The 16,033-nt window shown below is 29.4% G+C and overlaps 2 protein-coding genes across 2 annotated transcripts; both read right to left on the bottom strand.

Moving 5' to 3' along the window:
- Positions 1 to 337: 337 nt before the first annotated feature.
- Positions 338 to 9,753, bottom strand: Enoph (enolase-phosphatase E1). The gene is made up of 6 exons (XM_072020768.1): positions 9,517 to 9,753; positions 8,776 to 8,877; positions 7,648 to 7,838; positions 7,070 to 7,202; positions 6,809 to 6,932; positions 338 to 6,716 (listed from the first exon to the last, which is right to left on the bottom strand). The coding sequence occupies exons 1-6, from the start codon at positions 9,619 to 9,621 to the stop codon at positions 5,170 to 5,172; spliced, it is 2,202 nt and encodes a 733-aa protein (XP_071876869.1). The 5' UTR covers positions 9,622 to 9,753; the 3' UTR covers positions 338 to 5,169.
- A 2,447-nt stretch (positions 9,754 to 12,200) lies between these two features.
- On the bottom strand, positions 12,201 to 15,916 carry LOC139996535 (uncharacterized). Its single transcript, XM_072020933.1, has 3 exons — positions 15,704 to 15,916; positions 15,410 to 15,548; positions 12,201 to 15,211 (listed from the first exon to the last, which is right to left on the bottom strand). Exons 2-3 carry the CDS (start codon positions 15,536 to 15,538, stop codon positions 12,782 to 12,784), a joined length of 2,559 nt encoding a protein of 852 aa, XP_071877034.1. The 5' UTR covers positions 15,539 to 15,548; positions 15,704 to 15,916; the 3' UTR covers positions 12,201 to 12,781.
- Between the last annotated feature and the right edge of the window lie 117 nt (positions 15,917 to 16,033).

Here is a 16,033-nt window from a genome sequence, read left to right as displayed (position 1 = left end):
TCTTCTTTTTAATACAAGTAGAAAAAGTATATAGCATGATATATTAGAGCGTATTGAAAAATCTTTATAAATTATTTATTTAGAAAGGAAGTCTCTTATTGACACAGATTATTTGGATTTTTAAATTTCTTTAATCTTTAATGTCTTTTAAGTCGTAATTTTAAATCAGTGTACCTTCAATATTAAATATTGAACCATTGCATTCGACACTGAAAGTTTTTTCATATTCTTACACGAAACATAAAACATCTTACAAGATGATTTGCATTTCCCAGTAAAAAATGGTATTTCAGCGTTTTATACAAGAGAAAAGTGTCGTAGAAAAAGCAATATCTCATACGTTCGAACAATATGTATTTCAAGTACCAAATATTCGATACATCTTGTTCTTAACATTATGTCGAGGAAAAAAAAAGAATCGTATCCAGACAATATTATTGCTTCAACGGAAATTATCGTTAAAATGACGGAGACTTTTTACATCTCGATCTAGTGAATTAGTTGGTTGAAAATTGATGCTCCGGTGCGCATAGTAGAATGACTAGCACTCAGGATCGATCGGGTGAAAATGCTGCTGCACCTAACATTATCGACTAGCTGAGGACAAGAGTAGCACGGACCAATTCAAGGAAACAATACCGAGAGCGGATTAGTTTTCAATCATGTACATCGATATACTTTAATCGCAATTCTTTTTATCTTTTTATGCCGTTCCTTTAACTCTATGTTGCGGACGCTAATCGTTTTTTTTTTCTTTTTCTTTCTTTCTTTATCCCATTATATTTAATGTAATAATATTACCACAAGAACATATACACCTAAACAAAATTTACAGTATGAAGAATATAAGGATGAGTACGCTCTGATTTCGATTCGATATCACGGTTATCCTTTCTCTTCTAAAATAAGTTTACTCGCGGAAATTCGAAGCCTTCGTTAGGAACAATGAAATAAAAATGGAACGCTCGGATTCTAATTGCAAAATTCGTTTATTTTGCTCTACGAATGCAGTCAAGAGTTCAAGAGAGAACAGAGAATCCTCAATCCTTTTCTTTTCCTGTACAGTGCATACCGTTTCGGAGTCAGTAATGTGTTACTCATCGTTCGATAAAATGTGTGTTAAGATCCGATGATCGTCGAACTTGATACGATGAAATAGAACTGAGTTTTGTGCCCCTGCCATGTAATACACGCACGCACGCACACATACATATTACACACATACGTTAATTGTTTAGAAAACACTGGAAAATAGTAATTTTTCTACAGACGATCTCGTGTAATAAAGAAGAAAAGAAAAAGTATTTCAAATACTCGAGTGAGAAAGAAAGGCAACGGAGCAGTCTCTTAGAGGATACGAGTCTTTAAGGATCTCCGTCGAAGGTTATCGTTAAAAAGTATCAATTAAGTCCGTACATTCTCTCCTACACTTATATTGACATGTTACATAAAATAGCCAATGAATTACAAATAATAATCGCTAATCGATACGAAGCTATTGTTTATTAGTATTCCCTATCTTCGGTACTTAATGTATCTCGGTATCTAAGGTATTTTGAAAGGACGACAAATCTTATGCATACAATTTAAGTAGCTGTACGACTTGTAAGACGCAAGAAAAACGTATTCTCGATGGATTTCACGTTATTCGGTTCGCTTACAAGATCTACAACCATTATATTACGTACGAGTTCAACTGATAAAATGTGTCACGAGTAAAAATAATATCTATATATAGAAATATCATTTTTACTACACTATAGTACGTATGCATATATACACAGTATATATGTATATATACGTATACATGTATATTGCGACACATTAGTTTCATTTCATTTTTAACAAAATACAAAGCATCAACGTTTTATTAGCGATTTACGATTGATTTGACGAATATCCGATATTATATCGTGAAAAGATAATAAATAACAAGGCAGTGTACGACGGCCATGCGACCATATGCGAATAATAAGACAATAAAGCTGCAATGACATACATCTTAGAGCGTGGTCGCATCAAATCGAGTATCAAACGTTGATCGAAGATCTCTAAGTTGACACGTCACATGTAAAAAAAAAATGTTAACGTTAAACTTACAAACGTTTCTTAATTTAACGCTTTGCGGTTCATAGTCATATTGAAAAAAAAAAAAAAGAAACAAATAATTTATTCGATCGAATTTTACATGATCAATACATTACATTCTCGTTTTGTCGTATCGCGTGTTATCCGATTAGTTTTATCAGAATACATCAAGTTTTCGATAGCTGTAAATAATACTTATGAATCAAACCGCAAAGTGTTAACGATCCCTAAACTTAGAACATCAACGACGCTATTTCACATGATTAATTAAACATGATCTCGTGTACGTTTGAAGAGAAAATACCGAGGTTCGTTGAAATCGAGCACTCGAATAAAAATAAAACAGAAAGCAAGTAGTAGAGGGCAATTATACGTCGCAAATTACCAATATGTACTTCGGTTCTTCCGACTATCGACGCAAGAACAAGAATGGATGTGATATGGGGGATGATGATATCTGATGATGCCGTGAAAGTCAGCCGAGAAGAACTTGATACATATTGTCAGTTAGCGTCCAAGGATTTTAATTTTATCGTACTGATTGGCAGAGTCAGTTCACATCTTCAAATACCATATTAATAGACAGAATATAAAAATATAAGGTATTTACCGAAAGAACAATTAAAAAATTCGTTATGGCAAAATGTCGGCAGTTTACAGTCGTTAACGCTTCGTGGCTGTTAACATCGAGCTTTTTAGTATTTTTCTTAATCATCGTTAACAGAGGTGACCCTAATAATTTCAATAAAATCGTTCAATCGTTGCGGTTGAGCATTTTCGGGCACACTTATGTTATCGATTATGCATTCGATGAATTTGCAATCGTACTAGATTTTATAATATCAATTGGAAATTTTCCTTATATATCTGACTTAAGGATAAGTTATTGTGTAGGATCAAATCGAACATCGGCAACGGTCTTATCCGCTCTGATATATCCTCGGATATATTTCATCGTGAAACGAGGACTATCAAGCATACAAGATTCAAATTCCGTTTCAGGTAATAAATGGAGATCATTATTTTTTTTTTTTTTTAACAATCTCTATTCTCTTTCTATCAATTCATGATGAATCGTGCAACGCCAAAAAAAAAAAAAAAATTACTGAGTATTGAAATGGTTTTTTTTTTTTTTAGTTGTAAGGACACCTTATAAATAAATGCGAGGTCTGTTAAGTGTCCTGTAAAATATGCATTCCTTTAAAGTCTCACAATCGTTTAAGGTTCAAAGTCTCATAATCGTTACTGACTATATGTGCACTTATAGATAACAAGTCTAGAACACGCTGACGTCGCAATTCGTTTATTTCATTTGTTCGCTTTTTTTGTGGATCGCTGAGCTTTTCTAGCATAGCCGCTGGCGAAGAAGGGAAACGAAGCAAAATAAAAAAACAGAAAGAAGAAAATACGGAAGCTTCGATTGCTTATTATACTGTCTACAGTCTACAGTCTTCGCAGTGTCTTCAATCAGGCAGGATGCATATTAATTTCAATAAAAATAGTAGTATTAATACGATAATCTGCCAAAGGAATTACTACAAGTGAATAACAAATGAATTGTTTTAAATTCCCTATGTCTATCAGCATATCGTTAAATCACAGTCAATTTTGCAGGAATGGATAATAAATAAATAATCGAGTTCTTGTCAAATTCGGAAAATAATTTACGAATCCTAAAAAGAAAGAAAAGAAACTGTCGGGAAAAAAGCGGTCATTTCATAGAAAAAATGTTCACATTATCAATCCGTAGGAATAAATGAATAAATTTTCAAACCGAAGTGTTTTTCCTTCTAATCGGATTGTTCTATATTAAATACATTTTATATAACTAATAAAATAATGAGTACGTGCAATACACCATGTTACAGTCATATCATTGACCATATACGAATGTCATGATTTTTATAGGACATTAATAAATGCAACACAAAACTTCCAATCGCTCAAAATCAACTTAATATCGATAAAATGTTAATTATGATACACAATATAAAATACAGAAATACGCAATGCATATAGGCCAACATCATTCTAAGCTAGAAGTATATGTTTCGATAAATAAATGTCAAAAAAGGCAAAAAGAAAAAAAAAAAGAATAGGAATATGATATTACATTATTAGTAAGTCGCACAACGTTCCTCACAACGCGAAAAAATATATCTAATATAGTCGAATAAAATTCATTGTAAAACACAGTTTATCGATAGTAAGTGTAGACTTATGATTCAAAGATCACTGTGTTACTATCAGTTTATAAAATTAAGTACGCAAGAGAGTATGCAAAAATTATATCGTATGGTCTAAAGCCAGCGACTTTTCGAGGCATTACCAATTCAGTCTTAAAATCATATATAATCAAAGTTCCCTGATTGTTGTTAGAAACTAAAATAGTGATCAGATCTTTAAACATTATATGTATAATTATAGAAAAATCTTCAAACTGATGAATTAGTTCATTTGGCACAAAGTACATTAGGTATTTTAGCATACTCCAACTATGATGAATTTGCTATCCTATAGATGTTCATACCGTAACATTTCGTTTAGGCAATACAAAAGAAGGATACACATCGTAAAATGTAATAGAAAACAAAAAATCAAAAATACTTTTTAGCCTGATAACAGCGAATGACATTTTCGATTATCTCTGAGTCGATTTAAATTAGGAATAGGTATATAAATCTGTCTACTATAAAAAATACATTTGCGTAGACAAACCAAAAATGGCAGGACAAAGTATAACGAAATAAATTAAGCAAGTGAAATAGGAACTGAGTGTTCGTGAATTTTTAAAGAATTTTCTATTTAACATAATCGACAAGCATGCGATATATCAAACTGTAACATTAGAAAAGATAATCGAACGTGAAACACGCTGTATATGTCGCATCATCGTCTTCCTTCACATTTGTTGAAGAAATAGAAATCTTATGAACTGTATTTTAAATTAACGTATTACATCTTTAACGTCGTACGATTTATGTAAGGTGTAGGGAGCCAACTTTTCAGTTTATATCTGCGGATAAGTATTGTGGGTTGGGGTTATGTATGAAGGACTTCTTAAAATGTATAAGAACAAGATTAAGACGTCGCAGCTACAACTACAGGGGGAACAACGTCAGGTTCGCCAGCACCATCGGCTACTGCAGAATCAACGACCTTTTTGACTTTTATAGATTCTGCACTAGTCTCAGAGGAACTCTCTGGTTCACCATTTTGCGCAGATGTACTACCGCTCGTTGACGAATTAACATTGTCATTCGATGACCCCTCGTTTAGTCCATTTCTCTGTAATTTATCATCTGACAGTGGCACATCTGTATCTCCGTTTTGTGTTGTGCCATTTAATTTTTTCTTTTCAGAATCCACTGTATTCGTTTCTTTTGTTTCATCCGCTACAGTTTCTTCTTTCGTTGGTTTCTCTGTCAATTCCTGTTTTGATGCTTCTGCACTTACTTGTTTTTCTGCATCGTTTGCGGACGTTGTTGTTTCCTCGGTTTCTTTCGTTTTAGGGGATTTTACGTTAGTCAATTCTGTTTCTGTTTCAGATTTTGTTTCTTTAGCTACTTCTGTCGTATTTTTAATTTCAGTATTTGTATCTGCTTTGCTACTAGTAGCTTCTGGCTCTGTTATCGTTGGCGCAGTAATTTTTTCTACACTTGTCAATGGTACATTACCATTTTCTGCAGGTTTCTCTTCTGTCTTAGTGGTTTCTTGCGCAGGTTTTACCGAAGATTCATTTTCTGATGTTTTAGTTTCTGTTATACTAGGAGTAATTACAACTTTTTCAGCGGATTCCTCTTTCGTTTCTTTTTCTGGTTTATTAGCACATTCTTCTGATTTTTCGTTTATACTGTTACTGTCCTTCTCTTTTGATGCAGTTTCAGTAGGTTTTACTTCTGACACTTTCACGTCATCAGATTTAGTTTCTTTAGCAGTATTTGACGATTCTTCAGTCTTATTCTCTGTAATAGAAACTTCTTCAGACTTTGATTTAGGCTCACTCATTCCAACGTCCAAGGGGTCATTCGCAGTAGGAGTTGCCTCTGGGATAGATTCTACAGATTTCTCTGTATCTATTGGCTTTTCTACTTTTTCAGAAATCGCAGATTTTTCATCATCTTTTGAAGGTATTGCTACTGATTCGGCATTACTACTCACGTCAGCTTGCACATTTTCGGAAGTGTCTAGTTTTGTACTCACCTCTGATGGCTGAAGTTCTACCTTTTCAGCTGTATTTTCCAGCTTTTCAGTGTTTGGCGCATCTTTTGTATCAATAACCATTGGCTCTTCCATTTTCACGTCTGTGATCGGAGCTTCCTTTTGTTGCTGATCTTTTATACATTCTTTTGCTTCTTCTTGAACAACTTCTTTTGCTTCTACTTTATCGGACATTTCAACATCTTCGGAAGTATCCATTGGTTCACTAACATCAGATGTACTCTTACTTTTATTTTCTTGAACTTCTGTAGTTTCTAACTTTTGTCGTTTTGTAGAAGTTTGAAACGTTAAATCTAGGAATGACTTAATAGTTGTGGAAGCCACTCTTTCTTCGTCTGTAAGAGGAGCATTGCCTTCACGCAGTACTATAACCGTTGATAAGCCTGCTTCTTTCGCAGCAGCAGCTTCTATAATAGAAAAACATAAGAATTAGTATCTATTCATGAGTATCACTATGGTTTGTAAATGCTAATATATCACGATATACATAGTTACTAACCTTTGACAACATCAGTTAAGAAAATTACGCTTGATGGTTCAGCTCCAATTTTATTTAATATATTTTTATAACTACTTGATTCTTGTTTTGCACCTACTTCAGTATCAAAATAACCACTGAAATACTAAAACACACACAACAATATAGTGTTATACTTTATATAAGCTATATAATAAAATATAATATAAATAACTTATTACATTCAACGCTCATATAGTTATAAGTACTGGCATCTATGACAGGTAAACTGTAATAAAGTACCTTAAGTAAGTCACCGTGTATAGAATGTCCAAATAGAAGTTTTTGTGCTTCAACACTACCACTTGAATAAATATAGACTTTTTTACCATCGCTCGTCCACGATTCTAGTGCTTTCGGTACATCTTCATAAACACTATACAAATAATTCATTTATCATTTGGTGAATCATTTTTAATTGTTCATTATGTTATAAATTGTTTATCATAATTGTAGTGATATATTTATGCCAAACTGAAGTGAGCCCTTACACAACATATTCACCTCACTACATATGGTGTTTATATTATATAGCTATATATCATTATTTATCTTTAAACTCTTTTTAGATATATAGCATTTTCCCTTGATATTAATTAAAATATAATAGTTAGCAATAAATTACGAAATATATTCAGGGTTATCTATAGTAGGCTTACAGATAAACTTTTTATAAGCATACTATTAAAAATGTATCATATTTCATAATCATATATATCATAATTACATTTTTTACATGTACTAATTTTAAATATTGAATTTTGGAACCTGAAAATGTTTTTGTTGTAAATTCTAATGAGAAGGAACTATCAGAAACTCACTGTGCTTTGATTGTTCCAGAATTATAAGCTTCATGCCACATGTGCCCTTGTAATTGTTTCAATGCACCAGTTTTTCGATCACCATCCATTTGCCATAATATATTTTTTACTAGTGATTTTCTCTCTTCTTCTGCATTAGTACCAGTAATTGGTACAAAACCATCAATCTTATCTTCTTCATCTTTTTTTGCCTACAATCAAAATATTGAATATTTAAACACAATGCTTTCTTTATTAACAAAATCACACACGTGAAATTTATTTTAAATAATAAATAAATATTATTATAAATATTATATTATATCTTCAAAAATATCATTATTTTTAAAAGAATATATAACCAAATAATTATAAAATAGTTATCCCAATTTATACTTTTTTAAAATTGTATTATTTATTTATAATAAACATTCTTGTATTCAATTCTATTTTTGTTTTAAATTTCTTTTTACTATATTATTTATATTTATCTTAAACATATGTGATAACATTAGAATAAATTTATTATAAGTAAATGAGTTTTAGAATGTCAAATAATATGAAATAACATGTAATGATATAAAACTTCAATAACTAGAAAAGTAAAATGTGTATGTTAAATGAAATTCTAAAAGAATAATCAAATAACAATAAACAAATGAATATTCAATGATTTGATTTGATTTATATTTATATAATTTGAAGAATAAATATAGCACTAAAAATTTATTTAGCTCCAATCTCAAGCTTGATAAATGTGCAATCTGGGTATCAAACTTCTGGGACAAAGAATGTTCCCAGGTCAATGTCTAGCAGTAAGCAGCTGCCTCTTACCTGTCATGCTATTGGTCACTCTCTAAAATACATCACTAAAAGTTGAAGCACTAAATTTACTGTACTGAATTAAGATTTTAACAACAAAAGAAAGATATTTAAAACATAAATAAAAGAGTAGTATAATATATATATATATATATGTGTGTATATATATATATATACATATACATTTACTATAAACAATCCATGTCATTCAAGTATCATAATTCTTTATATTATCCTCAAATATTTTAATATTCCAATATTGATTGATAAAACGGTCATTTTTACATACAATATTTACATTAATATTCAATTGTTTCCAATATTTACCTGCTCCTTTAATTTTTCAAAGTCTTGTTTGAATTCTTCATCCTCCCATTTAGTTTCAATATATTTCTTTAAATTCTCTCGTACGTAAGGAAAAAGTGTGTCCTGAAAGGAAGGTAAACGTGAATGTGGTGTGTGCTCGTCGATCGAATTAACTGTGCGATGCGCCGTTACGGTTTCCGTTATTTTGAAAAATCGCATGTGTAATTATGTTACGCACAGTGATGCTTTGGTAGCTAAATAATCCACGTTTCGAATGTGCAGAATTTTTTAAATGTTTATTTAGTTTGTTTTCATTTACAACATGTTAAAAGTAACAACCTCAACATTTCGCAAAAAAAAAAAAGAACATTAACAGTTAAAGTAAACAAATATAAAAATGTTAATGTTCGAAATAAGAAAGTTCGACATGATTTATATGATATTTTATTCGCTTTAGATTAGACGAAAGCATCTATTGCCTGCCATGAAACTCGCTGTCTCACGAACAGGGAACCTGAAACTGGATTTCAGCCGGCATAGTAAATGCTGAGAGAGAACACACACACACAATACGCGCGAAACTATAATCCACAAATTTTTTTTCATACAGTGACTCTATGATAACGTTCGGAAATTTCTCTGCGAGATATTAGCTGTGTGGAAAATTTTGATCATTAGGTAATGTCAGAGAATGTGTTGGAAAACCGGTGAAATGCGAGAACTGTAGGGCGCGTTCTGCCTCACGGCCATAGTCTTTGTTACCTTCACGAAGCTTATGCTCGTCGTGGTGCCTTCGATGTCAATTAAGATCACCATTTCCGACAATAAAGTTTCCTCTTGATCCTGAGTACGTTTTTCCCCGGCCATTTTTACGATTGACTCGCCTTCGACCGTAGGATAAATAACAAATATATCACCTCAGTACGCTCAAGCACGGTGTATATGTCGACGCGTTCTTGTTGAGAGCCGGCGAGTGAATTCGTTCCTCGTTCTGCGCCGGTGTGTGTGCGAAGCTGCCTCTCCCTTCACCCCTACTTGTGCTGAGCAACCAGGATCGTATTTATCATGCTTATTCTCGATTGCATTACCATTAAACTCCCTATTATATTTTCCATTAAATAGTTGCAATTTTTACAGCTGTACATAAACTTTCATAATATTTTAGTTGTTTAGACATCAAACATTATTTTTACCGCCTTTGCATTCGCTATTGCTATATTAATTCTATAAAATTACCGTTCTACTTTTATGGAAAATTGTTTATTATATGGTATTTAAATTTACGATTATAGAAATATAATTCGAAAGTAATTTGCAAATATAATGTTTACATTTTGTAATGCAATGGTAAAGCTGAATTTTATATGTTTTTGTTCAAGTTAAAAACTTTTTGATAGGATTATTAGTTTGATCTCAATACGAAATTATTATCACTACATGCAATGTTGTTTTGTTACGAAATGAATGTTTAAACATGTAATCTGGAACAATAAATTACTGAAATAAGAAAGATATTTTTTAAAATGTTAAAGGGATCTCAGGCGATAGATACATTCCTGAATCTGGTACGAAAATTCTAGATTGGTGTTGGTGAATATGTATTTGCAGAAAAGAGCATGTGTTACGTATGTGTGAATCGCTCACTTCCTTCAGCCAATGAACGAAGCTGGTTTGCGTCTGTGCGATCGTAGCACGTCATTATTGCTCCGCAAAAATTGTTTTGATGAATAGCCATTTAATAAATGTAGACTTTCAAAAAATTTTCTATTAGAAGCTTTCTAAAATTTAAGTATATTCTCCACGATTTACTTTTCAAGTAAAGTAAACCATGATTACAGTAAAAAACCAGGATAAATATTGACTCGCTCGAACGGTTTCCGATATTACTCCGCGTAAAAGTAGTTCCTCATGTGTTATTTTTGTTGATTTTCCAAAAAATTAAGGAAATTTGAATGATATTTACAAGCAATACGAAATACTATGTACAATTCTTTTATATTTCCTGAAAATGCAGATTTTCCTACATTAAAAAGTTAAATGCCTTGTTATGTATGATTGCAAGTACAAAGTAACACAGCTGGTATATTCGACCACCTGATTTTTGCGAGACAGCGCCGCATCGGACACTGAGGCGCAACCATTTAAATTTTGACATTTGTCTCAGCTGCACGTGTCTACCTTGACTGTATCTACATATGAGAACAACATGCACACTACTACTGTTAAAAATTGTTATGCGTTTTCTTTTCTTTTTTATTGCTCCATCCACTTATGTTATGATATTATATATTTCATTGTAAATATATAAATATTTGAAAAAATGATATTAAATATAAATATAAATATAAATATTTAAGCAGCACTTTAATTTTTGTAATATGATAATAAAGATGTTGCAATATATAAAAGTCTTAAATCTTATTATTTTAATTCAACAATTATAAATAAAATTATTACATTATTAAATATTTTTGGAAAATAGAAACTATATTTTATACTAATTAATAAGGTTGCTTGGAAAATATTATACTATAAAATAATTAAAAAAATAAATGCTTATTCCGTTTTTGTTATAAAATTTTCTTAATAATTTATTCACAGCAATAAGAAGTAATTACATGTCATATATACAGTATGTTTAGAAAATTAACTATATACATGTAATACATAATACATAATAAATTACATATAATTCTTTATTGTAAATATATTCAATGTAATTACAGTATTATAAAAAATTGTACTAATGTTATGAATACATAATTGAATCTGTGTATGTGTGGAATAAAACTGAACATAGCATAATGCACAATAAAGACTACTTTGCAATGATTTTTCAATATTTTATTTTTGTAATGCTGTTTATATCCATGAGTTTTTTCATATACATACATATAAATTATATTACTTTACTAAAGTAAAAAATGATATGCTGAACACATCAAATAGCTTTAATATTTTTAACTGCTTTGATGTTGTGAAACACGTTTTTGACTTTTTCAATATTAAATCCTTAATAACGCTAAAATTAGTGAGCATTCCTGTAGTTACAGTGGAATCTTGAGTAATTGGAATTTATTTATTTTGGAATCTTCATATTTCTTCTGCATTTGAAGTTTCAACAATAGTTTATTTTCAAATATTAAAATTTAATTTTCAATGTTTTTATAGATAATTTCAGGTACTATATTTGCAACACATTGCAGTATATGCTGTTTATGTATCATACTTAATTACCCTATAAGATATTATATACATAATGGAGGACTAATTTGAAAAAGTAGTATAATACACATATTATTATCATTATAAACCAAATAATTATAAATTTACTTAAATGTTATTAAGATTATTCTAAATTAGAAATATTATAGTAAATATTTCTTACAAAAAAAGAAAAAAAAAAGAAAAAATGAAGTATATTACAGTACAAAATGTACGAAAGTTGAAAAATATTTCTAGAAACATGATATTAATTTTATACAAGCAAAAAAAAAAATTATTTTGTTTTAGGAAGCTTTGTATAAAATTGTATAAGTTTTTGTGTAAAATGCTAATAAGATTTTGTATTAAAATATTTAATAACAAGAAAGTATTTTAATAAAATGTTAATATAGTATTTATTATTCAGTTGTTTAATATGAATGTACTTATTACATGAAATAATAATTCAATGATTAAAATATACAAAGAAATATTTTAATACATTATTTAGTAGCAAGTTACATATAATTTTTTTATGGAAGAAAGATAAAGAAATTCCTGTTTTTAATTATTTAAGTAAAATAAAATTAATGAAAATAATTTAAATAATAATGAAACAGTAAAAAATTAGATGTTGGTACATGTTTTTAGTCAGCTCTTCTGATTTTAAATTGCATTTGTAGTATGTATAAAATAATTAAAATAAATACATTTTTGTAAATAAAATAATCCACTAATTATAATTAACTAGTGCAATTTTAATTTAGAAATTGCATAATTGTAGTTTCACTGTATTTTTGTTTGAATTGTATATAAATTAAGGCTACTCAGATTTTATATTTTGTAATTTTTTTAATTTCTCTCCCAGATGTTTATTTAAATGTATTCTAATTTCTTGCTGATTACAACATTTTTCTCCACATTCTGGACACTCTGGATCTCCTTCTCCGTGTTCTTTCTTTCGATGTTTAGATCGATTATTATAGGTAGAAAATGATTCACCACAATCTGGACATTGATAAGGTTGTTCACCAGTATGTTTTCTACGGTGATGATCTCTGGAGTCTTTTCTTCTAAAACTCATATTACAATATTCACAGACAAATGGTTTTTTCCCAGTATGTAATAATACATGATTATATAAAGATTTAGTGTCATTAAATCCTTTTTCACATTGAGCACATTTATAACGTCTTTTACCATCATGCTTACTTCTAACATGATTTAATAAAAGTTGTTTTACTCTATATGTTGCATTACATATGTAACACTGATAAATGGGGTTTACTTTTCCTTCATGTACTCTCTCTTTATGTGCTTTTAAAGACATTTGATGTTTAAATTTCTCGTGACAATTTGCACATTCATACCATGGTTTTTGTTTTATCAAAATTGGATCCTGATTATTTATTTCATGAATTTGTACCATATGATATTTTAACATACGGTAGGTTGGAAAATCTTCTACACAAATTGGACATGTAAATAATTGTGGTAGTGTTACACTTTTATCATTTTTCCAATGCTTCTCTAAATGTTCATTCATATTTTGCTTTTTACTAAATGACTTATTACATATGTTACAAGTATATCTGTTATGAGAAAAATGAATTTTTCTATGAAGCTTTAAAGCGTTTGCAGTTCTACATTGTTGACCACACTTATCACATTGATATGGTCTCTCGCCTGTATGAATTCGATGATGATCTTTTAATCTAGCTTTTAACTGAAATGACTTACCACATAGTTCACAAATGTGAGGTCTTGCTCCTTTATGAACAAAGAGGTAATGTTCATATAAAGAATTTTCTGCTCTAAAATCTTTTCCACAAGTACTACAAATGAATTCATTCATATTTTCATTATGCCTCATTTCATGAAATTCTAGTCTTTCTTTTCGTACAAAGTGTTTGGGACACTTAGAACAATGATATTGACGTGGAGAAATTACTTTTGTCTCATTTCCATCTATCATTAAAGAAAGTGTAGAATCTTCACAAGTAGCACATGTAACTAAGTCATTAATAGCATCTGGATCTAAGTCTGAAATTAGTTTACCACAAAGATTACAATTTATAGATACTCTCTCCTGTTTTGTTGATGCTATAGCTTTTTGTATGACATCTTCACTAATAACATCTTCACTAGTACCAACTTGTATTTGTTTTACACCAGAATGTTTATACTTTTTTTGATGTCCATTCAATCTACTTCGTTTTGTAAATAATTTTCCACATTCTACACAAATATAACGTTGTAAACTCTTGTGTGTATGAAAATAATGATCCCATAATAAGTTTTCATTACTTGTTTCTTTATCACATAATGTACATTCATATTTATCTATTTTACCTAGCTTGTGTCTTTCCATGTGAAACTCATATTTTAAGTGTGAAAGATAGCGAGCACCACATAATTTACATACATATTTCAAACAAGATTTATATATATCATTTTCATCTTGTATATCATTTTGTTCAAGCATGGTGTCTTGTGATGTTGTTATACATGTATCTTTCTCATTTTTATAATCAGTCTCATCGTCTAGCCAATAAGTATTATCACTCTCAGGTTCATTTTTCACTAATGGATCTATAGAATCATAATCATCATCTATTAAATTATTAGACACATGTGATATTTCTTGCACTTTTAATATTTTTGAGAGATGAACAGAATTAGATCCCTTAAGATCTTTTCTTGTGTCTTTTTGTATTTCAATTTTTGTGTTTTGTTTGCTAGATAATGCATCAATACAATTTAAGTTTTCCTCTTTGTAGTAGTTTGTTAAGATTAATACAGGTAATGTTAGGCTTACTTCTTGATTAGGCATATTTTCTATATCTTCAGTAATTGTTGTTTTGTTTCCATGTTTTATATGTACATTATTTTTAGTATTATTAAGATGTACTACATTTTTATGTATTTGTATATTCTTTTTCTTTATATATTTTTTTTCAGAATGATTTACCATAGCTAATGAGATTTGGAAGGTATAATCACAGTCTTGAGGATTACTAACTAATAAAATCATTAAATCTACATTACAATTTGGACATGTATATATAGCATCACTATGAATTTGTGAAAAGTCTGTTACTTCTTTAGATAGATCAAAGAAGGATTCTATTTGTGATGCATTTTCTAATCTTTTAGAATATTCCAGTACTTCTTGAATAAATTTGTAGTAAAAGGTAATTTTGTCATAACATGACAAACATACATATTTTGAACCATTATCATCAATAGATATCTGTAAAAGTCATTTAAAGTAATATTAATTCAAAACCTTATCACATGATATATTAATAATGTAATAATATATATCTTATTATATAAAACAGATAAATTATTAAGATATTTTAATAATCATTAAGCTTAAATAAAATGTTCAGATTTTAAACTGCAATTAATACTTTTAATTTGTATCACGTATTGTATATTAACATACTGAAATTGGCAATGTTTCCTTTATTTTATGTATTAAATCTGTTGATCCTTCAAAGATACTTTTATGCTTTCCTTCTACAAGATTTACACCACATAAACGACATATTAATGTATCTTTTGAAGTATCCATAATTAGATCTCTGAAAAATTTATTATTAAATATAATTTATGTAAAAATTTAAAATGTATAATATATTGCATATATTAATATTTTTCCATATCTTAATAAATCATTGAGTAATTAATTAAAATTTATTAAAAATATATTGTATTCACTAAAATGTACCACACTTACACATAGTTTTGATGATTTGTTTATTTGAGGTTATTATATCTTTATGCAGGTATAATTGCCTGCATTAATTAAAACATAATTCTTTTGTTATAAATAGTATATAATTTATTAAGGTTTGTTTTAGAGATTTTAGAAATCACTTAGTATTGTAATTATATTATTAGAATTACAACATTAGCAAATATTTTCCTCAACAGTAACTTAAATTTTTATATATGCTATATGAATGACGTTTGGCAAGTTGTTTATCCTTAACTCTATCATACTATACAAATCTTCATGCAAACCAATAATTACTAAATACACATTTTCAAATGGAGGTTACATGAA

This window comes from Bombus fervidus, chromosome 18, assembly GCF_041682495.2.
Source record: "Bombus fervidus isolate BK054 chromosome 18, iyBomFerv1, whole genome shotgun sequence".
In the NCBI taxonomy this organism is placed as follows: Eukaryota; Metazoa; Arthropoda; class Insecta; order Hymenoptera; family Apidae; genus Bombus; species Bombus fervidus.
Note: the sequence above shows the minus strand (reverse complement) of the source record. Positions and strands in the feature narration are given on the sequence as shown.

What these genes read in the sequence shown, in the direction of transcription:
- Enoph (XM_072020768.1), bottom strand. Translation starts at nt 9,621, where the DNA reads ATGGCCGGGGAAAAACGTACTCAGGATCAAGAGGAAACTTTATTGTCG. An exon ending in CGAGCATAAGCTTCGTGAAG is followed by an intron (nt 8,878 to 9,516) that starts GTAACAAAGACT and finishes CCTTCCTTTCAG; the next exon opens with GACACACTTTTTCCTTACGT. An exon ending in TCTGGAACAATCAAAGCACA is followed by an intron (nt 7,203 to 7,647) that starts GTGAGTTTCTGA and finishes TTATTTGTATAG; the next exon opens with TGTTTATGAAGATGTACCGA.
- LOC139996535 (XM_072020933.1), bottom strand. Translation starts at nt 15,538, where the DNA reads ATGGATACTTCAAAAGATACATTAATATGTCGTTTATGTGGTGTAAAT. An exon ending in AGGAAACATTGCCAATTTCA is followed by an intron (nt 15,212 to 15,409) that starts GTATGTTAATAT and finishes TGACTTTTACAG; the next exon opens with ATATCTATTGATGATAATGG.